The sequence below is a fragment of the Bubalus kerabau genome, chromosome 1, assembly GCF_029407905.1.
Source record: "Bubalus kerabau isolate K-KA32 ecotype Philippines breed swamp buffalo chromosome 1, PCC_UOA_SB_1v2, whole genome shotgun sequence".
Taxonomy (NCBI): Eukaryota; Metazoa; Chordata; class Mammalia; order Artiodactyla; family Bovidae; genus Bubalus; species Bubalus kerabau.
Genome location: NC_073624.1, coordinates 221,344,496 through 221,371,893, shown reverse-complemented (window position 1 = coordinate 221,371,893; position 27,398 = coordinate 221,344,496). Strand labels below are relative to the sequence as shown.

Here is a 27,398-nt window from a genome sequence, read left to right as displayed (position 1 = left end):
ACCCAGCAATCATGCTTTTAGTTATTTATCCAAGAAATAACACACACGCGCACACACACATATATATATATATATTTTTTTTTTTTTACAAAAAAATGCCTACGAAAAGAGGTTGCTGTGCTATGCTTAGCCATGTCTGACTCTTTGCAACCCCACGGACTGTAGCCTGTCAGGCTCTTCTGTCCATGGAATTTTCCAGGCAAGAACACTGGAATGGGTTGCCATTTCCTATTCCAGGGGATCTTCCTGATCCAAGGATCAAACCTGTGTTTCTTGTGTCTTCTACACTGGCAGGCAGATTCTTTACCTCTGTGCCACCTGGGAAGACCTCTGTGCCACATACAAAAAGACTTGTACAATAAATGTTCATATAACCTTAATCCAGAACACCACCAGAGAACCACCCAAATGTCCATCAACAGGTGAGTGGATACACAAATTGTGATATTTACATAATACAACGTGCATATGTGTGCATGCTCAGTCGTGTCTGACTCTGCGACCTCCCAGATGCTAGCTCATCATGCTCCTCTGTCCATGGAATTTTCCAGGCAAGAATACGGAAGTGGGTGCCATCCCTTTCTCCAGGTGATCTTTCCCATCCAGGGATCAAACCCACATCTCCTACATTGGCAGGGAGATTCTTTACCACTGAGCCATCAGGGAAGCCTACACAACACAATACTGCTCAGCAATAAAAACGAACAAGCTACTGGTACATGCAACAATATGAATGAATTCCAAAAATATGTTGAGCAAAAGAAGGCAGATACAAATGAGTACAAGTTGTAGGATTCCATTTAGATAAAATTCTGGATTGCAGTGACAGGAAGCAGATCAGTATTGGCCTGGAGCCGGGGATGTGAGGATCTGATTTTGAAGGAGCATGAAGGAACTTTCTAATGTTATAGAAATGTTCTATATTTTGATTATAGCAGTGGTCACACAGGTGTAACTATCTGTCAAAATCCACCTTGGTGGTATAATTGTAAAAGGTACATTATACACACACACACACACACACACACACATACATATATATAATACTGCAATGAAATTGACTTTAAAGAAATTTTAAAGCAAAGTTCAAAAGAGTACATACAATCAGCTCTCACTCTGCAAGGCAGTGCAGGACTGTAAAAATGACCATGTAAGCTGAAACTGTGTAAAGTGACCTTAAAAAACAATGTGGGGAAATATGATTATTCCATGACCTTTACAATTTTTAAAATGAAAACATTAAAGAATCCCTTGTAGGGCCATTAAACAGCAATATTTAATTACCACATCATAATCTAAAACACTAGGACCACTGAGAATTAAAGGGCTTTATTTCTTAATAAAAATCTTATCCGACTTCTCTGGTGGTCCAGTAGTAAAGAATCCATCTGCCAACGCAGGCGACATAGGTTCTATCCCTGGTCTGGGAAGATTCCACATGCCCTGGGGCAACTAAGCCTATTCGCCACAACTCCTGAAGCCCAAGTGCCCTAGAGCCTGTGCTCCACAACAAGAGAAGCTACCGCAACAAGAGAAAGTCCACGCAGAGCAACGAAGACCCAACACAGCCAAAGAACAAAAACTTATCAAGAAGAGTTTGAAGATGGTTTGGCTTCTTCTCATCCTATAACTTATAGAGCAAGCATCTTTTCTATGCCTTGGCCAACTGTCATACACCTTTTAATGTTTGGATCAACTTCCAATGTTATATGTATCCTCCGAGCTTTCAAAGTCAAAAGTATATCTCTGAGAGTTCCTGTAATGTGAACATTTTGCTGGTGTCATATTTTTCCTGGAGCATCTTCATTTTTTCATCACAGCCACTTTCCTCACTTGTGTCATTATGTTCACCTTCACTAACTTCCTTTCTGCACTTCTGGAGACTCTTAAAGGCAACAGTGTCAACATTCCTGTAGTCACCATTTATTCTGTAACTCTATGTTCAATTCAAATTTTACTGAGACTCTTAACACTTTTGTTTCTTGGCTGCACTTTCATTTTTGTCCGTCAGTTCCCTCCATACGTTTTTGTACAATGTCATGTGGTTTTATCACTGGGAGACAAGACGCCAACACAACTATATGCTCTGCTATTTGTGCATGAGCTAAATGACAGGTGCACAATGACCAGTCACTACCTGACTGGACGAAGCCACGTGACTGGTCACTGATCATGGTGCACATTTATTATTTGCAAAGTAATTTGCGGACGAAAGGGTCAACAGCAAAATTTGTACTTTATGCAGTTACTCAGTTAATATACTATGGAGACCAAAGTTTGAACTGTTTTTAGGAGAATGGTATTATTTCAACTGTGGTAAGTGAAATGTATGTATACTGTAACTGTAAAAAGCCAGGAATGACTGCATAGCCTGTTACTTTTTGTGTAAGAAAAAAAACAAGAAAATATAAATATATGTGATTTTTTTTCTTTTTTTGCAAAAAGACACAGTGACTTACGAATGAGGCAGAAGAGATAAAAGAGGAGTGACAATTTACTGAGTATAACTTAAAACAAATAGTTTTGACTTTAATTGTGTAAATGCTTTACATATTCAAAAATACTAATCAGCACTCATCAATTTTAGAGTGTGGAAAAACTAAAATTGCATGCAATAGAAACAAATACACTTAATTTTATTTCAAATGAATAACATAAGCATATTACAAGTAACTTTGAGCACAATACTTTGACTGATAGAAGCCAAATTCCTGGAGGAGGAAACAGCAACCCAATCCAGTATTCTTGCCTGGAAAATTCCATGGAGAGGAAAGCCTGGCAGGTCGCAAAGAGTCGGACACAACTGAGCACACACACACACAAACATCCACGCAAGAGGTGCACACGACAAGAAACCAAGGCAGGACTCAAGCTAACAGCCAGAAAGAAGCTGAGGCCCTCATTCCAGCAACCTCTGAGGAATTAAACCAAACTCAGACTCCTGGTCCGGAGAAGGCAATGGCAACCCACTCCAGTACTCTTGCCTGGAAAATCCCATGGACGGAAGGGCCCGGTAGGCTGCAGTCCATGGGGTCGCTAGGAGTCGGACATGACTGAAGCAACTTAACAGCAGCAGCAGCAGACTCCTGGTCACAAAATGTTTACAATAATAAATGTTTGTTAAGTCTAAGTCTTGAGCTAATTTGTTACCAATGGATAACTAACACACTACCCAAAAAGGCCTACTTTACATATAATCACAAGGAAGCATAAAACAAACCAAAATTAAGGGCATTCTATGAATCCATGACTTACAGTTTTTTTAAAATATCAGCGCAAGACAAAGCAAGGCTGAAGAACTGTTTCAGATTAAGGTAAACTAAGACATGACAACTAAATGCAATGTGTGTGCCTGGACTTGAAAGAATTACTGTAAAGTACGGGAGTTGGTAATGGACAGGGAGGCCTGGCGTGCTGCGATTCATGGGGTCGCAAAGAGTCGGACACGACTGAGCGACTGATCTGATCTGATCTGATGGGTAAAATTTGAATATACAAAGTACAGACAATCATATGGTATCAATGTTAACCGTCCTGATTTTCATTATTGATATTCAGTTATCTAAAGAATGTCCTTGTTAGAAAATACATAATGAAGTGCTCAGAAATAATGAGACATACCTACAAGTTATTCTCAAATGATTCATAAAAATAGTAACATGTACAGACATGAATAGGTATACACACATGTGTACACACACATATGAATGATAAAGAGAGAAATGATAAAGGAGATGTAGCAAAAGACAAAGTATTAACAGGTGGGTAGGGGCTTGCCTAATGGTCCAGGGCTAAGACCACTCTACCAATGCAGGAGGCCCAGGTTCTATCCCTGGTCAGGGAACTAGATCCTGCATGCCACAGCTAGAGATCCCGCACACCCCAACCGAAGATTAAAGCTCCCACATCCTACAACAAAGACCACATCCTACAACAAAGCCAAAAAAATAAACATTTAAAACCAGTAAGTAGGGAAATCGTATACAATTCTTTGTACAATTCTTGCAACCCTTTGGTAAATTTGAAATTATTTCTAAATAAAAAGTTTAAAAACACTTGCTGTGAAGGTACCTATCAAAATTACAAGCCTATTTTTTTCCTTTGACACAGCAATTCCACTTCTGAAAAGTTATCCCACAAATTTACTGTATACATACAAAATAATGTAGGTACAAGGCTATTCAACTCAGTGTTTGTAATGTTTGAAGACTGGAACAATCCATGTATCAATTTATTAACCAGGAGACTGATTAACAGCACAATGGAACACTAAGCAAGTGTTTAAAAAAAAACTTTTTAATGTATTAATATGAAAATATTTTTCAAGGATACATTTTGAGGAGTGAAGAAGGCAAGATACAAAACAGTGTACAGTATGTTATCTCTTTTGTAAGAAAAGTGGGGAAATAAAAACACGTATCCACATTTCACCCGTATTTGTATAAAGAAACGCTGAAAGGATACTTAAGAAACTAATTAAGTTTACCTTTACCGTGTTAGGCTGCAGCCCGCAGGCCTATTAGCTCTGTAGTTGTCCAGCTGCTAAAGTGAAGTAAGCCCAGAGACCATGACAGAGACATCAATAATTTGTCGGACAGGGAATTTTAGAAGTCAGAAGGTCGTGGAGCAACATCCCACTGTGAACAGCACACAGCAGTCAGGACTTGGCAACAACTTCGCTGCTGCTGCTGCTGCTAAGTCACTTCAGTCGTGTCCGACTGTTAGCGACCCCATGGACTGCAGCCTACCAGACTTCTCCGTCCATGGGATTTTTCAGGCAAGTGTACTGGATTGGGGTGCCATTGCCTTCTCCGAACAACTTCGCTACTCATGGAAAATGGAGGCTACCATTTATAGGCGGAAATGACGTCAGGTTGGCTTATCATTTACCAGGGAAACCAGCTTCTGGGGGCAAGCACTTAGTTACTGATAAGAGGAAGTGGATACACGTGAGTAGGGGGTAAGCGATGCCGGGACTGGTAAAACAGCAGATGGACTGAGCAAGAAAACAGCCGTCCTGAGTGCCCTGATCGTATACTCCGCCCCTACATACTGGGCATGACCCTTACAACTTGGTCCACCCTCTCTTCCAGGATATCCCTGGGGCCAGGTATGCAGAAGTGCACTGCAACCACATACCACAAACGCAATACTGAAGCTAAAGACTATCAAGAGTGAGATACCTAGTATGCCAAAAATAGTCATTCACCAGGATAGGGGCAAATTCTAGACCCAAGTGTTTACCAGGTCGATGGAGAAGGAATCAATGGTAGTGTTGTCCTGGTCTAAAGCTTTCATAGCAGAGGAAATACTGTGGGAGTCACCGGGCATATACACAACACTGAGTTTGAATGAGAGCACAGGTCCCACCTTGTGCTGCTGTTAGCATGTCCAGAGCCATCCTGTTTTGAAGGACCACTTGTCTCACTGGTGCGTCTCCTCAGACAGGAGAGTTATTGCATGTCTAGTATTATTTAAGGCATGTATATTTAGCCAGTACTTCTACTTGCTACTCTTCATCAATAGAGGCATCTCCTTGCACACCCAGCAATCACACACATTTCATAGTGAGGCCACCGCTGTTGCCCAGTCTGTGAACAGATTCCCTCAAAGGTCATGATATTTTCTGTACTGTGTATTTGCTCTGCTCCGCCTAGGGATAAAATGTAAGATGTTTAATAGGCTGCTGCTGGGACTGCTAAGTCACTTCAGTCGTGTCCGACTCTGTGCGACCCCATAGACAGCAGCCCACTAGGTTCCCCTGTCCTTGGGATTCTCCAGGCAAGAACACTGGAGTGGGCTGCGATATCCTTCTCCAATGCATGAAAGTGAAAAGTGAAGTCGCTCAGTCATGTCTGACTCCTAGTGACCCCATGGACTGCAGCCTACCAGGCTCCTCCGTCCTTGGGATTTTTCAGGCTAGAGTACTGGAGTGGGTTGCCATTGCCTTCTCCTGTTTAATAGGCACAGTACAGAAAATATCATGACCTTTGAGCAAAATACAAGCAGTAACAACACTGAGATAATACCAGCCCTGCCTGAGTGTTTGGTCTTGCCCTGTCCTCTCTCAGCATCCCCAGCTGTGCTGAGTACTGAAGAGGAGGAATAACAAGACCACAGGTTAACACAGCAGTGCTTTTCTCCAGGAAGTATCTCTGATTAATTACCTTAGTAGTCTGAGGTGAGGCCAGATAGAAGACAGATGAAATCTATAAGTTCCTTTCTTATTATATTGCTCACATATCCCGTGGCATATGCAAACCCAAACCACTGGGGACTTAATTGTCAGTCCCAGGGTCATTAAAGGACCCTGTGTGTAAATGTGTGTTTAACACATTAAAGGGGAACATTTAATGTGTTCCCCTTGGAGGGAGATCCTGTGGCAAGTGCAAAAAGCGAGTTATTGTCCTGACCAATGGTTGGCAATGGCCCTTCAGTGGTCAGCAGTTGAAATAAGATGGTTCAGGCAGTAATGTGAGCCATGGGGAGAGGCAGATGAAGCTTTACTTGCTTGCCAGCAGCTCACCTCTTGCTCTGCAATCCAGTTCCTAACAGGTCACAGACCACTACCAGTCCACAGCGCAGGGCTTGAGGACCTCTGCTCCAGATAAATATTCCTTATGTGAAATAACAGTGATTAAGCATCAAGTTGAGACCAATAGTAATTTTTTGGACAGCAACGTGAGGCTTGTGGGATCTTAATTCCTCAGCCAGGGTTGGAACCCTCACCCCTTGAAGTGGAAGCCTGGGGCCCTAACCTCTGGACTTCTAGGGAATTCCCAGAAATCAACATTATTAATGGTCATAGAACTTCTTTTGCCCTTGAGCGTATAGAAATTTCCCATATTTTCATGTGGGTAGATTATGGTGTATACATGTGCCAAAACTCGAAGATACAATCCTTGCATTTCACTGTATATAAATAATACTTTGATTTAAAAGGAGATTTAAAGAAAATAAAACATCAGATTCCCCTCACCTTACCTCCAGACTCACCCCCAAGAGGTTACTACTGTTAGTACCTGATTATCTTTACTTTCAAGCATTTTTCTGTATATGTGAATGTGCATGCTGTTTGTTTCCACGACAGGGATCATTTTACAATACATACACTGTTCTGCAACTTGCTTTTCCCACTTAAAAATATCTCAGGGATGTCTTTTCAAGTCCTTGTAAATCTGCAATCTACCTCAATCTTAGTAATTTTCTTTATTTTATGATAGGAAACACATTTACATGGTTCAAAAATCAAAATAATAAAACAGAGCACATGGAACTCTGCTTAATGTTATGTGGCAGCCTGGATGGGAAGGGAGTTTGGGGAGAACGGATACATGTATATAGATGGCTGAGTCCCTTTGCTGTCCACCTGAAACTATCACAACATTGTTAATCAGCTATACTCCAATTCAAAATAAAAAGCTTAATTTTTTAAAAAACAGCATTGGTTCTCACAAAAAAAAAGAGAGTAAGATTTCTGCATATCTGCATAGTAAGATTTCTGATTTCTATTAGTCAATGAAGAGAGGAATAATGGGGGGAAAAATGTGTTTCAGGCAAAGAAAACAAAAAAATGCATCATTCCTGCACCGAACTGGAAAAATAACATAGTGTAGAGCATGAGGGGAAGACTGCCTTGAAAAAGTTCAAGAGGTAGGCAGGAGTCAGCTCATGCAATAGCATGCAGTCATACATTGGGTATTTTTTCCTACAGCAAGTGGAAACCTTTCATAAAAAGATTTTAAGAACACATAATCGCTTTGTTTTTACCACACACATACACAAAAAGAGAAAGTGTTAGTCGCTCAGTAGTGTCCAACTCTTTGTAACCCCATGGATGCAGCCTGCCAGGCTCCTCTGTCCATGGAATTCTCCAGGTAAGAATACTGGAGTGGGTAGCTATTTCCCTCTCCAGGGGAAATAGAGAGGGTGGGAGGAAATTTTTGAGGTGATAGAAATTTGTGGCATTGGTTGTGGTGATGGTTTCACTGCTGCTAGGTTGCTTCAGTCGTGTCCGACTCTGTGCGACCCCATAGACGGCAGGCCACCAGGCTCCACCGTCCCTGGGATTCTCCAGGCAAGAACACTGGAGTGGGTTGCCATTTCCTTCTCCAATGCATGAAAGTGAAAAGTGAAAGGGAAGTCGCTCAGTCGTGCCCGACTCTTAGCGACCCCATGGACTGCAGCCTACCAGGCTCCTCAATCCATGGGATTTTCCAGGCAAGAGTGCTGGAGTGGGGTGCCATTGCCTTCTCCGATGGTTTCACTAGAGTATACTTATCTCTAAGCTCACCAAGTTGTATATATTAAATAAGTACAACTTTTTGTATCTCAATAATACCTCAATAAGTTCATTTTTAAAAATGGTGACCATATGTCCAACCACACTCAATATTGGCACCTGGATGTTTCTCAGACTCTTAAACTTAACATGCTTACAACTCAATTCTTGATTTCTCTGAAATCTACACTTCTCTAGCCTTCCACATATCACTAAATGGTACCTTTGTGCATCCAGTTCCTTAATTCAGAAACCTGGAAATGACTCTCGTGTCCTCCTTTTCATCCTTTGTATTTATTCAGTCAACAGTATTTCATTGAGAATCTATCATGTGCCAGGTAACGAGATTAGTTCAATTAAGACTATGAAGTGAAGTGAAGTGAAGTCACATAGACTGTAGCCTATCAGGCTCCTCCGTCCACGGGATTTTCCAGGCAAGAGTGCTGGAGTGGATTGCCATTTCCTCCTCCAGGGGATCTTCCCGACCCAGGAATCGAACCCTGGTCTCCCACGTTGCAGGCAGACGCTTTACCGTCTGAGCCACCAGGGAAGCCCAATTAAGACTATAACAATAAACAAAACAGTCCCTTGGCCTTAAGGAGTTTACATCCCACCCATTTCATTATTGTCTTGTTGAATATGTTTCCTAAATATATCTCCAATCTACCCAATTTATATCTACAACCTTCTCCTGAATGCAGTCCAGCATCATTTCTTACCAGAAATGGTCTATCATCTGTTCTCCCTACTTCCATTTATAACCCTCATAAATCAATTCACCACACAGCAATCAGAGTAATCTTTTAAAAACTGAAATCACAGCATGTCTCTGCCTTTTATAAAATCTTTCAATAGCTCCTAAGTACAAGGTTACTTAAAACGTATCTCACTTATTTTCCATTTCTAGCCTCTGTAGCCCTTTTTAATTGCTTACCTTTTTTCTTTTTTTAAGTCCTTTACTATTCCCTCTGGCCGACAATTTTTTCTTTAATCTCCTTGTTACCCAGCTAATTTATATTCATCCTTCAGACAGCATGCTAAGAATTATTTCCTGATAGAAGACTTACTGACCCTTCAAACCAGAATAGCCTTCTCTATTACAAGTTTTCTTAGCACCCTGCTTTTCTCCTTGGTGGCATATATCAGACCTGTAAAAGTTTGTATCTTAGACTGGGGGCCCATTAATGCAGAAATCATAATGGCCTTGTTATTGCTGCATCCTTGGCACCTAGGACAGTGCCCTGCATATAGTAGGCGGTTAATAAATATTTGTTACAGAAATGAATGAATGATCAATCCACTACTAGACTAAGGGCAGACACTAGTATTTTCTCTGGTTTGGGGTGGACTCTTCCAACCTATTTCTGCAGAGAAGGGGAAGGCTGAACTTATGTAGAGGTAGTTTAAGCTAATACTATATTCTCTTACATTTTATTCTCACACGACATGAGAATAGAGCATCTCACACCTCTTGCTTTTCAACAGCATGTGCAATATACAAAATCAATAGTTTTTCTATAAACGAACAATGAACAACCAGAAAATGAAACAAGAAATACATTTTACAATAATATCCCAAACCATCAAATGCGTAGAAATAAAGATATACAAGACCTAAAACATTGTGGATAGAACTTAAGACCTAAATAAACAGAAATATGAGATATATACTATCCACCTGGATTGCAAGTCTCAACATTGTTAAGATAACCCCTCCACCAGTAGATTATAGATTCAAGGCAATCAATCCCCTTTAAAATCCCTCAAGGCTTTTCCCCTATGGAAAATGACAAGACAATTTTAATTTATGTGGACAGGCAAAGGGCTAAGAATAGTCAAAACGGCACTGAAAAAAGGAGACAGAACTTGGGAGACGTACTTACCTGACATCAAGACTTATAAAGCTAGAATAATCAAGCCAGAGTGGTAGTGGCAAAGGCATAGACAGATCAATGACATATGATGGAGAATCTAGAAACAGACCCACATATACCGATCAAGTGATTTCCGACAGGAATGCCAAAGCAATTCAATAGGAAAAGGGAAATCTTTTTGACAAGTGATGCTGGAAAAACTGGGCATCCGTATGGGAAAAAAGAACTTTGACCCCTACCTCACTGAATCACTGCCTCGTCCACATATGCAAAAATCTACTTCAAATAAGGTAAATAGAAGAGTCAGTAGGTATCAAATATGTGCCCTTTGTTCACCAGGAATATTCACTGCCTTCTCTAACATACTGCCAGAACAATGTTAAATAAGGCAAATCCAGTATATAAAGTGGCACATATTGTTGAAATGCTTGCCTTTTCTTGGTTTTCAAGCTTTAGCAAATTTTTCAGGTAAGCATCAGAATCCAGTTTGAAGATGCCAAATTATCTGATTTGTTGAATTCCTTTTAGAAACCAACAGCTAAGCAGAATTTATAATAAAATTAACATATCTTGGACAACAGAATCCACACCAACAAGGAACCCTACCATGACTAAAAATCAGGCACACTCCAATGCATCTTCTTCTTAATATTCTCTTTCTCCTTACTTACCAGTAATCCTCCTTTCACTTTTTTCAGAGGTTCCATATTATCCATTTTACCTATTTTCACTTTCCAAAGGTAACTGTTTTCATGTGTGTGGTTGTGGTTGTTCTGTTTCAGACCACAAGCTTCCAAAAAACTTGTAGTATTAATACAATTGGGAGTTTTACTTGCAAATGTTATTATATAATTCTTGAATTGTTTATAATCTACAAGTTTGGTAAAATGGTATGCTACCATTATTTGGATCCATTTGTATAATTACCTGGTCACAAGGAAAAGTCTTGATTTGGCATTCTGCATTAGCTCCAATTTGCTTGAAGTATTTGAATCTGTCACAATTGAGTAGGAGATATGGCCGTTGGGTCCCAGATTGGGATGTGAGATGCAGACTTGGGCAATGGAGGTGCCAGGAGGGTTGTTTGCATCCACGTGGACCACGTACAAGGCCTGAGGGAAAACTGGCACGCTGTTGTCGACACCGCCAGCCACTGTGCTGCCAGATGCTTCTTCTGGAGGAGAGTGGTGGCTTACTTCGGTCAGCAACTGTGAGGGTGACAGTGTACTCCAGGGTTTGCTCCCACTCTAGGGCCCCATCCATGACAAGCTGGTAGCAATTACTGGTGGAAGATTCAATTCTACAAGCGCATTTTCTTGTACCAAACACGTGACCTCCCTGTTTTCTCCTGAATCTGGATTCTGTGTTTTAAAACAGAGCAGTTACTATCTGAGGGCAGAATCTTCAGGAATTACAAGAATAGAAGCAAAAACTATCTCTGGGGGAATTCCCTGGTGGTCCAGTGGTTAGGATGCTGAGCTTTCACTCACTGATGAGGTCGAGGGTTCAGTGCCTGATTGGAGAACTAAGATCCCACAAGCCATCAGGTATGGCAAAAAAAAAAAAAAAAATCTCCATTACTTTGTTGTAATCATCTAGAATTTTGATTTCAACAATGCTGGGATATCAATCCACCCTCCCCGCCCTCACACACACACCCTCACTCCTTCCTTTCAAACCATGGAATACTCTTTAATCTCTTCATATTCCAATTTACTTGAAGCTTTTATTTCTCCTCTACCATGATGAAGGCCAAACTGGATATGGGTATGCTGGGCTCCAGAGGCATTCCTGATCTCCACTTTGATGCCCTTGTCCAGGTCAGCAGCCCTCAGTCTCAGCACAGAGATGCCCAGGGGCATGTCTTCTTGAAGGCTGACTCTGTATACATTCTGGCTGAAATCGGAGGTTGGGAGGTTGTAGTTGGTGTTGACCACCAACTGGGTCAACTCAGTTGGATCCCACCAACTCAGCTGGGATCTGAGCACTGCTGCTTCTGGTGCTCCTTGCTATCTAATGCTGTCAGGACTAAGTGATTCGACCTCTGCTTTTCTCAGCCTAGTGATTTCTCTAACAAGTTCAATCTATTCGTTTCCACTGTTGGTCTCTCAGTTCGAAGACAAATACACAGTTGCCGCTACGGTGATAATTTTGCAAAGGAATTGCTTTCAACACTAGGATCTTTTGCAGGTACTATTACAAATCTTGCTCCAGGCTGAGTCAACTAACATATTTAACTCAACAGCATTCCTGCTGAACTGGGGAGTATTATCATTTATATTTTGAATATATTAATGTGAAAAACATTAAAAGAATTTTCAACTACCATTTATAATGTATGATACAAAACGTAGTGTGTGGGCTGTGGGCATATCAGCTCCAGGTCCATCCCCACTTTCTTCACTTCAAGTGAGGTATTGTTTATCCACATTAACCTGAAACTTCTGAGCCCATTAATTACTGGATGACCAGCCCCAGATTTTTCACAAGGTCTGATTAGGACAGCCACCCAGAGGAAACATAATGGGATCTCCTGTTTATCTGTTTCCACGTGGGCTGATAGCAGTACTCCGGGTCTCTACTCTAGAACTGTAAACTGAAGAAATCAGAGGCCGAAGTTCTGAAGAGTTGAGAGCGAAGAGAAAAATCTGTTTCTCACTGGAATCTGCAAGCTGAAAGGCAGTAGCACAGTCTTACTTGGGCAATTAAATATTTTTGGAGATTTATATTCTCGATGACTCCAGCATATGCAGTCAAAGTGATGACTTCTTTTTATTTCTTCTTGTCATTTAAAAATATTATTAGGTTGAGTCTTTCTTTTTATTTATTTTTTAATGTTTTTCCTTTTTATTTTTTGGTGGGGGAAAAGACTTTACTTTTTTCATATACACAGTCTCATACACATTTTTCATACACAGGATGAACTACTGGCTGGATCTTCAGTTGTAAACATATAGAAAGCTTCTAGGAAGTTTCGCAATATAGAAATCTTATGGATTGTGGCATCTATTTTAAAAATTTACTTAATCTCCAATTCCTTAGAGTTATATAGATAGATCAGAGAGTTGGCTCTTTTTAGGAGTTTGATGTAGAAGGAAAGCACAAGTTAAATGGGTTTTGCATTATGATTTTCTCCCAGGACACTCCTTTCTAATCACTGAATTCAAGCCTTTTATTATTTAGAATGTATACAAACTACCGTGTGAAATTTTTCAGAGAACTAAAGATGAACTAAGAAATTACACTTGTTCTCAATGATTATTAAACATATTAGATCTTTTCATGGCTTCTTTTGGAGAAATTGTGGAAATACTGATTTCTTTTTACATATAAACAACAGATTGGTTCCAAAAAGGAAAAGGAGTACGTCAAGGCTGTATATTGTCACCCTGCTTATTTAACTTATATGCAGAGTACATGATGAGAAATGCTGGGCTGGAAGAAGCACAAGCTGGAATCAAGATTGCCAGGAGAAATATCAATAACCTCAGATATGCAGATGACACCACCCTTATGGCAGAAAGTGAAGAGGAACTAAAAAGCCTTTTGATGAAAGTGAAAGAGGAGAGTGAAAAAGTTGGCTTAAAGCTCAACATTCAGAAAACGAAGATCATGGCATCTGGTCCCATCACTTCATGGGAAATAGATGGGGAAACAGTGGAAACAGTGTCAGACTTTATTTTGGGGGGCTCCAAAATCACTGCAGATGGTGACTGCAGCCATGAAATTAAAAGACGCTTACTGCTTGGAAGGAAAGTTATGACCAACCTAGATAGCATATTCAAAAGCAGAGACATTACTTTGCCAACAAAGGTCCGTCTAGTCGAGGCTATGGTTTTCCAGTGGTCATGTATGGATGCGAGAGTTGGACTGTGAAGAAGGCTGAGCACCGAAGAATTGATGCTTTTGAACTGTGGTGTTGGAGAAGAGGCTTGAGAGTCCCTTGAACTGCAAGGAGATCCAACCAGTCCATTCTAAAGGAGATCAGCCCTGGGTGTTCTCTGGAAGGAATGATGCTAAAGCTGAAACTCCAGTACTTTAGCCACCTCAGGCGAAGAGTTGACTCATTGGAAAAGACTCTGAGGCTGGGCGGGATTGGGGGCAGGAGGAAAAGGGGACGACAGAGGATGAGATGGCTGGATGGCATCACCGACTCGATGGACGTGAGTTTGAGTGAACTTTGGGAGTTGGTGATGGACAGGGAGGCCTGGCGTGCTGCGATTCATGTGGTCACAAAGAGTCGGACACGACTGAGAGACTGAACTGAACTGAACTGAATCAATTTATGATCACAGTTATACTCTGTTAAATGTAACTGAGGAAATTGTATTACAATTTATTACTAATTGTATTACAATCTACTCATTTATCATTAGTCTTTTAATGCCATTTAAAATAATCTATGAGTTGAGTAGTCTCAACAAGTTGTACAGACTCAGCAAGGATCCTAGGCCACTGCTGCTTCAAGGAAGATAATATCTCTTACAGAATGGAAGTCAAGGAAGAATGTCTGCTGACAGATTACAGTCCAATTTTAGGTGCTATAAAATAGTGGAACTACAACTTTAAAGTCGTAGTTGAATACTTTGATTAACTTAATAGATTAAGTGAATGCATATCCACCTTTCATATAACACAGAGGAAGATAAAAGTTCTTTACATAATTTCATTACTGAAACCAGAAGAAACATAAACATCCAAACGTACTGCCCAATTACTCTAAAAAACCAATCAACAAATATCCCAATTATCTATCAATCCGAAATTATCAACAAATAACCTAAAGCTAAGATTGATATTTTGTGCAGCTATTAACTTAAATTCTCAGGTGGCCAAAACCAAATAACTCCAACTCTAAGGTTTCAGTGATCCATTTTGCACTTAAATCATCCTGGCAATTCTACTGGAGTAAATGGTCCTTAGATAAGATCCTTGTTTAAGTAAAACCATGGTTCAGACAGAGCAAACTTCACACTCATAAAATTGTCTCATCAAAAACAATCCTCCTTCTATCTTTTACAACTTGAAACAGGGGCTTCTCAAATGTGCCTAAGCGCTTAAGATTTTTATAGCAGCTTTCATAAACTTCTTAGAAAAGTTTTACTTCCACTCACGGGTCATCCCATTGTATTATCTGGAGATGCACACAAGTTATTACTTTTCCCAACAGAACATTAAGTGTTGTGATAATGAAAGCACAACTTCTTTTTCTATTGACAATGTTTTAAAGAAAGGGGGGCATTTCTTGTTAATTAAGTACGTATTATGAACTAGATGGTTTATATTATATGTTATCACTAGTCTTCATCACCATCTTTCAGATTCCATATTACAATTCTTATTTTGCTGAACCTGAAAGCAATTAAATAATGTTAAAGATCACACACACTTTATTATACAGCTGCTGTTTATCACACTACATCTTAGAGTACCGATATTAGGTAATATCCAGAGCACATAAATTTGTCCATTCATTCACTCAACAAGTATTTAATGAAACCTATTTAGCTTATACTGGAAGCATAATTGAGATCACTGGTACTTGAGATACAGCCTAAAGGTCATCACTAATCATTACCCTAGCTCTTAATGGCTTGTCCCTAAATGAGGTTATGTGAATAGAAATAAACATAATTGGACTGTATTACATCTTTCATTGAATCAATGAACACATGAAACTGGCCACCTGATAAACATTTTGATAGCTTTTACAAAACAATAGAAGTTATGCTTCCCTCTGTTTTCCCTGATATTATTTAGAAAGGTCTACTTACTAAATTCCATTTGGGGGGCTTCCCTGGTGGTCCAGTTGCTGGGACTATGTGCACTCAATCCAGGGGGCCCAGGTTCAAATCCTAGTCAGGGAACTAGATCCCACATGAAGCAATTAAGAGTTCTGATGCCATGACACCACCAAAAGAGCCTGCATGCTGCAACTAAAGATCCCATATGCTGCAAAGAAAATTGAAGGTTCTGTGTGCCACAAAAAGACCTGACACAGCCAAATAAGTAAATACATACTTTTTAAAATTATTTTTAAAAATTCCATCTGGAACTTAATGTCAATACAAACTGCTATTTTCAATAAGCTCAAAAACGTCATTAAAAAATCTGACAGGTAGACCCATTCTATGCTTCCTTTTATTGTCTTGGTTAAGAACCATAAAGTGACATGTAAATTTCAGTAGCAATAACTGTCTCATTTTAGGGCAATTTGATTATCTTTCATTCCCCAAATGGTTTTCAATCTCTTTTATAAGTCTAGGTTTTAATTAACTATTATATTTTTGAAAATAGAAAGGCAACAAGTCAGGAGAAAATAATTAGGATGCTATACTTTCCTACCCCTTTATAAGAATTCACCAAAAGAAACCAGGCTTCTCATAGGTTCCAGCAATGCTTTCCCAAGAGTAATATATTATAGCATGATTTCTGTTCGACATTCTACAATAAGCATAAGGATACAAGAAAACAGAATTTGTACATTTTCAAGAAAATTTTCCATGTATGTGAGAATTATGGGAAATTTTACACTTGAAGAGAGAATTATTATAAATTTACCACGATATCAAAAATGTGCTCAAAACACAATTTGTCAACTCTGAATATTTCACAGAAACATCATTAAGATCATCCATGTAGATAAAATGGGCAAAAGAAATATCTAACCTGGGAACACATACAGACTTGTATTCCTGAAATTTAAAAAAGGATTAAAAAAAATAATCTCTTCAGTTTTTCCTCATGACAACACTTACACTATATATTTCAGTGAGAAAGTTTTAAATGCATAAGAATAAACTCATGATATTTGGGATTTTGTGAATAATTTGAAACCATGAAATGACTTAGGATTCTGAGAAAGTATAATGTATACATCTCTAATGACCAGAAAGAATCACTGCACTAAATGCAATTTACTAAATTGTTAAACAATTTTGTGTGTAGTTAGAAGTTCCTCTCGGAGAAGGCAATGGCACCCTACTCCAGTCAGTACTCTTGACTGGAAAATCTCATGGATGGAGGAGCCTGGTAGGCTGCAGTCCATGGGGTCGCTAAGAGTCGGACAAGACTGAGGGACTTCCCTTTCACTTTTCACTTTCATGCATTGGAGAAGGAAATGGCAACCCACTCCAGTGTTCTTGCCTGGAGAATCCCAGGGACAGAGGAGCCTGGTAGGAGGCCGTCTATGGGCTCGCACAGAGTCGGACACGACTGAAGCAACTTAGCAGCAGCAGCAGCAGAAGTCACTCTATTTATAAAACTTTACGTAAAATATCATTTATAGACTTTTCATTGAATGAGATTTATCCTCTCTAGAAGAATCTGTGTTCTTAACAGATAAACTATTATCGAATGTTCAACATAAAACTGTTGCATGAAAAACAAAAAACAAAAAAAACTGTTGCATGGCCAATGAAAAATTAAAACAGCAATGAAAACCAGGAAGAGTTGGTAACTCATAAGAATTTGTACGGTTGGTAAATTAAATTAGAAAAATAATATAGAGTATTAAAAAGTACTTCATAAAGTAGATATAAAATGTAATATATGAATATACAATATATATTTTAAATTATTATAAATAAGGTGTGAGGGAGGGCCTGAAGGAAGACCGCCGAGTTGTCATCGGTGTCCACAATGTTCATATAAATTTCTTGGTGTCTGTTTAATAGATTCCGAATAAATATTAATCACCCATAATAAGAGGTATCTTGCTCAAAGCTAGGAGAATACTTGATATGCACTCACCTGAATTAATGCACCATTATCTTTAGAAAACACGGAATCGCCTGAGAGCAAGAGAGGCTCGCTTTTCTCACAGCTCTCCCGACTGATGAGCGTGTCCGCGTAGTTCGGCTGCGGGAAGATCACGTGACTCCCCCGAGAGTCCGCGGTGAGCGAGACCTCGTGCGAATAGGTCTGCAGGAAAGCCCGCACCCCGTCCACGCCCACAAACTGAGACGCCGGCACGCCAGCCAACCCGCTGCCTGAAGCCTGGAGCAGACGCGACATGTGCCAGCGCCGCAGTCTGAGAGCCAGTAGCACAATGACAAAGGCGAGGAAGACACAGGAGACCGCGGCCACCGCCACCACCAGATAGAGTGTGAGGCCTGAGTCGTCGAAGCTGGCTGGAGACTCCAGGCTGCCTAGATCAGCCAGGACATCTGGGATGCTGTCGGCCACAGCCACCGTGAGCGTGACGGTGGCCGAGAGAGGGGGCTGGCCGTGGTCCTGGACTGCCACCACCAGGCTCTGCTTGAGCGCGTCTCTGTCCAGCAGGGCCCGCGCTGTGCGCACCTCGCCCGTGTGCAGCCCCACCGCGAAAAGCCCTGGGTCACTGGCCTTGAGCAGGCGGTAGGACAGCCAGGCGTTCTGTCCTGAGTCTCTGTCCACTGCCACCACCTTGGTGACCAGGTAGCCGGGCTCTGCGGAGCGGGGTGCTAGTTCTACGCCTGTGGAGCCATCGGTAGGTACGACGGGGAAGAGGATCTCTGGCGAGTTGTCGTTCTGGTCCAGCACGAACAGGCTCAGAGAAACGTTGCTGCTGAGTGGAAGGTCCCCGCTGTCATGTGCCATCACTTGTAGCTCTAAGTCTCGGAATTGTTCATAGTCGAAGGAGCGGAGCGCATACAGGACACCAGTGTCTGAGTTTATGGAGACGTAGGAGGACAAGGGAGCTCCCTGGAGAGTGTCCTCCACCAAGGAGTACGTGACTTGGGCATTCTCTCCATAGTCGGGGTCATAGGCGGTCACAGAGATGATGGAAGCTCCTCTGGGGTTGTTTTCTAGGATATATGCCGAGTAGGAGGCTTGAGAGAAGGCAGGCGCGTTGTCGTTGATGTCTGCCACGTTCAAGGTGATGTGAGTTTCAGTGGACAGGGGCGGACTTCCTCGATCAGTGGCCATCACGGTGATATTGTAGCTAGGAACCAGTTCTCGGTCTAGGAGTGTGTCTGTCATTAAACTATAATAATTTCCATAAGACTTTTCTAATTTAAAGGGCAGATTCCTTTGGACGAAACAGGTTACTCGTCCATTTTCCCCAGAGTCTTGATCATTTACATTTAAAAGGGCAATTAACGTCCCTCTGGGAGAGTTTTCCGGAATGGAGCTGGAGAGAGACGTGACAACTACTTCAGGGGCGTTGTCATTCACATCCAAAACTGTGATCAGGACTTTGGCTCGTGCAGAATATCCTGCGTTATCCGTTGCTTGCACTTCCATCTCGTAGAATCCTGATTCCTCGTAGTTCAACTCCCCTATTGTTGAAATTGTCCCTAAATTACAATCTAGCTCGAAAAGTTGGGCCGCTTTGTTGTCCACATACCGGAAGGAATACATCACTTCCGCATTGGATCCTTCATCAGGGTCGGTGGCATTTACCAGAAGCAGTTTAGTGCCCACGGCCACATTCTCCGGAACGCTCACATGGTACTCGGATTGAGCAAACGCTGGTGCGTTGTCGTTCGCATCAAGGACCATCACACGGATGCGCGCAGTGCTAGTGCGGACTGGATCGCCCCCGTCCGAGGCCGTGAGAACCAGGTGGTGAACGGCCTTTTCCTCGCGGTCCAGGGCGCGCTCCAGCACCAATTCCGGGTACTTATTACCATCTGCTCCGCTTTGCACGTCAAGAGAGAAGTGAGTATCACTGCTGAGATCGTAGCTCTGGAGTGAATTCTTCCCTATATCCGGATCCCAAGCGTGGGGAAGGGGGAACCTCATCCCTTTAGCTGCGCTTTCACTCATTTTTATTTCTAATTCACCTTCCTGGAAATATGGGGCGTTATCATTAATGTCTCTCACTTCTACCACTACCCCGTATATTTTCACTTGATCCTCCATCAGAATCTCCAGATTTAGTTGACACTTAACGGCCCCCATACAGAGCTCCTCCCGGTCTATCCTGCCCGCGGTGACCAAGCTGCCGCTCCGCGGATTCAGAGCGAAAAGTTGTGTCCTACCTCTGGAGACGATGCGGGCTCCGCGCTCCTCCAGTTCCTGAGGCTCCAACCCCAGATCCTTGGCGATGTTCCCCACCCTAGAGCCTTTCTCCAGCTCCTCGGGAACTGAATAATAGACTTGTGTGCCTCCAGTTTCCCACAGAACCCCCAGGAGAACTACCAGCAAGACTAGCTTTTTGCAGTCCCCGTGCATTCGCGCAGGAATCATTGTCACTTTCCTTGAGTATTACTTCCAGTTCTTCCCTTGATCACCGAAGTCCGGATCAGCTCATTCGTCCTTACAATCTACAGTTTGGGGAACCGAGCTCTTCTGCTCAGTTTCCTCACAGTCCGAGAGATGGTTAATTTGTTTCTGTGCTTTGTGCTTCACGCGCGTGCACGGCTGGCAGGATCTCTCTCGGCTCTTCTCTCCCTGGTTGGTGAACAGCGGCACTCAGAGTCCTAACCAATTACTGCACAGTCTCAAAGTCCGGGAAACCATTTTGGTTTCTAGACCTTAAATAGCTCCACCTACTGTTCTTCAAATAGGGATGAAAGTGGACCCAACTAAAACTACTTCATCTTATTTGGAATTTCAGTGAACTTCTTTTTATTTCCCTAAACTTCTCATAAAGCCACCTTCCTGAGATTATTTTCTGTACCTGTATGTATATTCCGATTTTTCTGATGAGCTTTTACATGAAGTTTCTATACACAGTAAATTTAACCATGAAATTTTAGTACACTGGCTTTGGTATCACCCCCAACACACATACATACCTATTATGGGAATCTCGTAAGGCATTTCATGTTTTGAGAAATTATATAACAATAATTTTAAAATTCTCACTCAACTAAAATCTGGGGCAAAATTTTTCAGTAGATTCTTAAATTTGCCTAAATGGAAGAACTACTTTAACAGGTTGTTGACATTTACTGTTTAAAAATCAAATTTTTACAATAATATGGCAACCTAAAAATAAGAAATGTGATTGTACACATTATCAGAATCACACTTGACAGGAAATCAAGTGAAGACACACATTTTTAGAACAAAATAGAAGCATTCCAGAGACACTGGTTCAAGATGGCAGAGTAGAAAGACATGTGCTCACCAACTTCTTCAAGAGCGCCAAAAATCACAACGAACTGCTAAGCAACCATGGACAGAAAGATGCAGAACCCACCAAAAAAGATACCCCACATCCAAAGTCAAAGGAGAAGCTGCAATGAGATGGTAGGAAGGGCACAATCACAATAAAATAAAAAAAGAAAGCATTCCAACTAGCATTTGCTGGGGATATGGGTAGGACTCTACTAATATATTTCAAAAGAATGTTTAGGATCAACATCCTGTGATAAACCACATTGGAAAAGAATTTGAAAAGAGAATATGTATATATGAATCACTGCTGTACATAAGAAACTACAACAACACTGTAAATCAACTATACTTCAGTTAAAAAAGAGAATGTCTAGGAAAATTAGAAACCAAAATATTATAAACTCACCTTTTTCTGGGAAACACCAAATTCCAGTTACTGACACTTACTGGTAATATATTTGGAAGCCCAGCAAAATATAGGGGAAAAATCTATTGTGCTTTCACATATGTAAATATTTATATTATGAGGATAAGCATAAGTGGCAGGTATACCATAAATGACATCTTCAACACTGCAATGAAATCAACAGGTAGCTCTGAGAAAAGGTAGGACATAAAATTTATCTGTTCAATGGTACTCAAAGAATCCCTAGCAAATATACCTAAATATTATGTAGTCATTATTATGTCCTTAATTTTAAAGTTTGTATGCATTCCCCTCTCACTTTGTAGTTAAAAGAGTAAAGAAAAGCCTTATATGCTAAGATATTGATGTTCTAAAAAAGAGAAACACTCACAGGAAAAACAGTTATGCTTCCATTACAAATATTTGAATGGCAGCAGCATTATAGTATCCATATCTCACAGTAAGAGAGATTTTGTGGGGAGAATAATAGAATAACTTATGAAATTGTCAAAATATTTAAAATACTTGAGGGTTAATAATAAGAGTTGCTGATCTACCCAGAAAGAAACAGAAAAGACAGAGTGGGCAAACAAAAGTGAAGTGATAGTAGATATAATCTGTTTAAGGTTTTTTCTTTGTTAAATATTGGTTTCAAAATAATCCAAACCCATATGCAGATGAAAGGCATTCATTAAAACTGACTTGAATAGAGGCAACAGAGTTACAGCTTAACTTGTTATTCTCAGTGACACTTACTACCAAAGAAGCTTCATTGGAAAGATCTTGTGGGGGCACCACTTCTGGTGTCAAGGTGAGAAAGTCGAACCTTGTTTTCTGAGAATCCACAACGCACAGATTGTAGGAATAAGGCAAAGTCCCCTCACTGTAGTTGGGGAGAACCTCAGGTCCAGTCTTAGAACAGAGATCAGGCTGAAAACAGCCCCAGGTGGCCAGGCTAGAGGAGCGTCGAAAGCTCAGGACGACGGCCAGAATCACCACAAGGAGGAAGAGGACCGAGATCAAGGCCAAGGCCACCACCAGGTAAAACTGCAGCTCAGCCTGGGAGTCAGACGGCGCGGGCCGGTCACTGAGGTCCGGCAGCGCCTCCTGCAGGCTGTCGGCGAAAACCAGGAGCAGCGTGGCGGTGGCCGAGAGGGGCGGCTGTCCCCCATCGCGCACAGCGACCAGCAGGCGCTGGCGGGCCGCGTCCCTGTCGCCCAAGGCCCTCGCCGTGCGCACCTCGCCCGTGCGCAGCCCCACGCTGAACAGTCCGGGCTCGCTGGCCTGCAGCACGTGGTAGGACAGCCAGGCGTTGTGTCCAGAGTCTGCGTCCACCGCCACCACCTTGGTGACCAGGTAGCCGGGCTGCGCGGCGCGAGGCACCGTGTCGAAGAGCGCCGAGCCGTCGGGCCCCAGCGCCGGGTACAGCACCCTGGGCGCGTTGTCGTTGCGGTCGCCCACCAGCACGCGCAGGCTCACGTTGGCGCTGAGCGCTGGCGAGCCGTGGTCGCGGGCCTGCAGCGTCAGCTCGAATGCGCGCAGCTGCTCGTGGTCGAAGGCGCGCTGCGCGAACACCACTCCGCTCTGCGGGTTCACGGACACGTAGGACGACAGCGCGCGCGGCTCCAGATCGCTGGCCACGATGGAGTAGGAGACACGGCCATTGGGTCCCAGGTCTGGGTCGGAGGCGCTGACTTGCGCGATGGAGGCGCCGGGTGGATTGTTCTCTGCCACGTGGACCACGTAGGAGGCCTGGTGGAAAACTGGAGCGTTGTCGTTGACATCGGTGATTCGTAGAGTGACGCTTCTGCTGGAGGAGAGGGGCGGCTTGCCCCTGTCTGTGGCTGCGATGGTGACATTGTACTCTGGGGTCTGCTCCCGGTCCAGGGCGCCATCTGTCACAAGCTTGTAGTAATTATTGGCGGAAGATTCAATTCGAAAAGGAACTTTTTCTTTTATGAGACATGTGACCTCCCCATTTTCTCCCAAATCTTTATCATGTGTTTTGAACAGAGCAATCACGGTTCCGGGTTCTGCATCCTCGGTTATGGAACTAGACACGGAAGTGAAAACCACCTCTGGAGCATTGTCGTTCTCATCTACAATGTCCAATATAATTTTACACTCACTGGTCATGCCTCCACCGTCCTTGGCTTCTATGCTTATGGTATAACTGCTACTAATTTCAAAATCTATAGGACCGTTGGATTTAATTTCTCCACTTTGATGATCCAGCACAAACATGTTTCCAATACCTCGCAGTGTTTTGAAGGAGTAGGTGATTTCTGCATTGATGCCCTCATCCTGGTCAGTGGCCTTCACCTTTAGCACAAAAGTGCCTGGGGGTGAGTTCTCACGCAGGCTAACTTTGTACACATCCTGACTGAACACTGGGGGGTTATCATTGGCATCAGTGACCTTGACCCTGATTTGAGTGGTGCCAGTTTGGATGGGATCACCGCCGTCCACTGCTGTCAAGATCAGGAGGTGGGAACTCTGTTGCTCCCTGTCCAGGGGCTTCTCCAGCACTAATTCTGGGGCATTCTTGCCTTCAGCCTTATACTCAACCATCAGAGAGAAATGCTCACTATAGCTCAGTTGGTAACTCTGAAGAGAGTTAGGCCCTACATCTGCATCGATAGCTGATTCCAGACCAAACCGAGTTCCTGGAATTGCAAACTCGTTGATCTGTATAACGATGTTATTTTGGGGGAAATGAGGTGGATTGTCATTTATATCTTCTATCATCACGTTTATGTGAAAAACATTTAGAGGATTCTCTGCTACAATTTCCAAGGGTACAACACACAAAGGGTTTTGGGGACAGAGCGACTCCCGATCTATTCTGTCACTCACAAGTAAGTTCCCATTCTCCGTGTTTACAGTAAAGTATGGTTTCTCAGAACTAACTCTGAGGTTGCGGGTCAATAAATCCTGTACATGCAGCCCCAGGTCCTCGGCCAGATTCCCCACCACGGAGCCTCTGGTCATTTCTTCTGGAATAGAATAGCGGATCTGTTCGGAAAGCGCCCCGCAGAACAAAGGCAGCAAGAAAGGAAAGAGTACTTGCCGCCGCCGGGTACTGCTTCTCTGCTTCGCCCTATTTACCATTCTTCTCTGCGATGCTGCAGCCTCCGATGTGAAGAGATGGTTTGCAAATTGCGTTTAAAATATTTACATCGACCACATAGAAAACTCAACGCTCCCAGTTTGAAGACAACCCAATCGGTATTCCGCAATCAGATGTGTGGAGCAGCAAGCCTGAGAACTGGCTACTCTTCCTTCGGACTTGATTGTGTGACTGCGCAAGTAATCACTCGGGTAGACACGGAAAGCCAGTTCTTGCAGCACATTGGCCAACAGCGGCGCTCGGAGTCTATTTAGCAAACTGCAGTCCGAAGCCTTGTAAATAATGGGATTCAGTATTTCAGCAGATTTGTTGAACTGATGTATGGTGAATGAGGCAGTTTAGGAGTTTTGGATAGGTCTATTCTCCAGTGTTTATAACCAAACAGGGCTCCTTAGAGGTGAGATCCATCCTATAGAAGAGCCATTAATCCAATAATGAGGAAAGTTTGTCTTTTTCTAATCAGAGGAAATGCACATATTGGAAGAACAAAAGTAGTCTTCTCTCCACACTTAGAACGAAGACCACGTGGAAAAACAGCCCCACCAAGTGGTTTGGGGAAATTTTGACAGCTGTGAAATGATACCCAGTATTATCTTCAATCTGATATGCATATGAGTTTCCTCATCAGAGAAGGCAAGATCGGAGCTGTATAGGGCATTACTCAGGATAAGAATAGCCAATACCATAAAGTCTTCCTTGTTATTTATCAAAGAGATTTATGGAAAGAATTATGAAGTGTTTTACACTTTCATCATAAATATAAAAGGGTACCCTAGTAGGTTACTATAGGAATTTAATGACATGAAATGTGAGCGTTTTAGTTTTATCCTTTTATTTAACTGTACCTTAAGTTGCATCTCAACAGAACTTTATCTATCTCTAATCAAAATAACCTTCTTAATCTCAAGTGTCAAAACCAGCCTTTCCATTTTGTTCTCTAAGATCTTGGTTGCCAACTCCTAACTAATTCAGATTATGTTTTTTAAAATTACAGAACAACCTCCCTCTCCCAGCAAAAGCCTCATATTCTTTTTATTCAACTAGTTTCCATTCAAGTAAAATGCCTTAAATCTTTTTCCTCAGTTTGGAATCTCATAAGTATAAATTCTATCCTGATGATGCTCAAAACACTCAACATTTTTCTTGATTTCAAGACAAATTTAGGCAGCTGTTGCAGGACTTCCCTTTCCTTACAGCTGAAATTCTTTTTGCTCAAACATTAGATACTCAATTTATAGTTAATCATAGTAAGGTCAGTTCTGAAATGAGAAGGGATATCTTAAAAGGAAAGGTGAATATGCAAGTAATCTGGGCGAAATATCTAGAAGTGCTGTGAGAGTGTTGAGCTGAATTGTTGACTATGGAGATGATTCCTGAGATCAATACCCTAGAAAAGTTTTCTTTCCTCCCTTAACTTTCCTAGACATTGCTTCAGATAACACACTATTAGGTAACTATTAGGTTCAATAACAAGGTGGTTCTGAACGTAAGAACTGATTATGAAAAAAAAAGTGAAAGTATGAATCATTTAGTTGTGTCTGGCTCTTTGTGACCGCAAGGATTGTAGCCCACCAGGATCCTCTGTCCATGGAATTTTCCAGGCAAGAATACTGGAGTGGGTAGCCATTCCCTTCTCCAGGGGATCTTCCCCAGTCAGAGATCAAACCCGGGTCTCCTTCATTGCAGGCAAATTCTTTACCATCTGAGCCATCATGGAAGCCCCAAGAATTGAGTGTACTACTATTTAATATAAAAATGAGTTTACATGAAAGTAACACGATGTTGTAAATCAACTATACTTCAATTTAAAAAATGAGTTTACACACAGATATAGAGAATAGACTTGTCTTTGCCAAGGGGGAGAAGGGGTGGAGGAGGGAAGGATTGAGAGTTTGGGATTAGCAGATGCAAACTATTATAAGGATGGATGAACAACAAGGCCTACTGTATAGCACAAGGAACTATATTCAACATCCTGTAATAAACCATAATGAGAAAAAAGCATATGTATATAGTGAAAGTTGCTCAGCTGTGTCCGACTCTCTGACAGCCCATGTAATATACAGTCCAAGGAATTCTCTAGGCCAGAATACTGGGGTGGGTAGCCTTTCCCTTCTCCAGAGGATCTTCCTGACCCAGTAATCTAACTAGGGTCTCCTGCATTGCAGGCGGATTCTTTTCCAGCTGAGCCACAAGGGAAGTCCAAGAATACTGAAGTGGGTAGCTTATCCCTTCTCCAGAGGATCTTCCTGACCCAGGAATCTAACTGGGGTCTTCTGCATTGCAGGTGGATTCTTTATCAACTGAGCTATGAGGGAAGCCCATATGTGTGTGTGTGTGTGTGTGTGTGTGTTTGTCTGTGTATTCCATAGAATGGAATCAATCTTTCTATGCAGCACAAATTAACACTGTAAATCAACCATACTTCAATAAAATGCTTTAAAGTGAGTTTGCAAAGGAAATAAAGATGAGTCCAAGACTCCTAAGCATACTGAAAACAAACAAAATATCCAGAGGAATACCAGCTAAATCAATCTCACGAAGTCTAAATACCCACTCCATCTCTTATATTCACAAAATATTCCATATGAATAAATCTAATATATGTAAACATGTTTAGCAGATTTGAAAATAACTTTTTGAGAAGCACTGGAT

At 41.8% G+C, this 27,398-nt stretch overlaps 2 protein-coding genes across 8 annotated transcripts in view; both read right to left on the bottom strand.

Annotated features, from left to right (window-relative positions):
- LOC129633985 (protocadherin gamma-C3) overlaps window positions 1-27,398 on the bottom strand; it is a 149,621-nt gene that overhangs the window by 64,564 nt on the left and 57,659 nt on the right. The window contains exon 1 of one of the 7 annotated variants that reach the window (XM_055555950.1): window positions 17,908-20,474. The exons of 5 other annotated variants lie outside the window; for them this stretch is intronic. In XM_055555950.1, the coding sequence (XP_055411925.1) occupies window positions 17,908-20,331 (2,424 nt within the window). In that variant the 5' untranslated portion in view covers window positions 20,332-20,474. Of the gene's footprint in view, window positions 1-4,486; window positions 4,880-17,907; window positions 20,475-27,398 lie in introns of those variants that run through there. One more of the 7 variants, XM_055555991.1, reaches the window with a different exon arrangement.
- Window positions 20,643-27,159, bottom strand: LOC129634102 (protocadherin gamma-B1-like). The gene has a single exon (XM_055556073.1). The coding sequence runs from the start codon at window positions 24,722-24,724 to the stop codon at window positions 22,265-22,267; it is 2,460 nt and encodes an 819-aa protein (XP_055412048.1). The 5' UTR covers window positions 24,725-27,159; the 3' UTR covers window positions 20,643-22,264.

Coding starts and splice junctions, on each gene's coding strand:
- LOC129634102 (XM_055556073.1), bottom strand. CDS start 24,724: ATGGTAAATAGGGCGAAGCAGAGAAGCAGTACCCGGCGGCGGCAAGTA.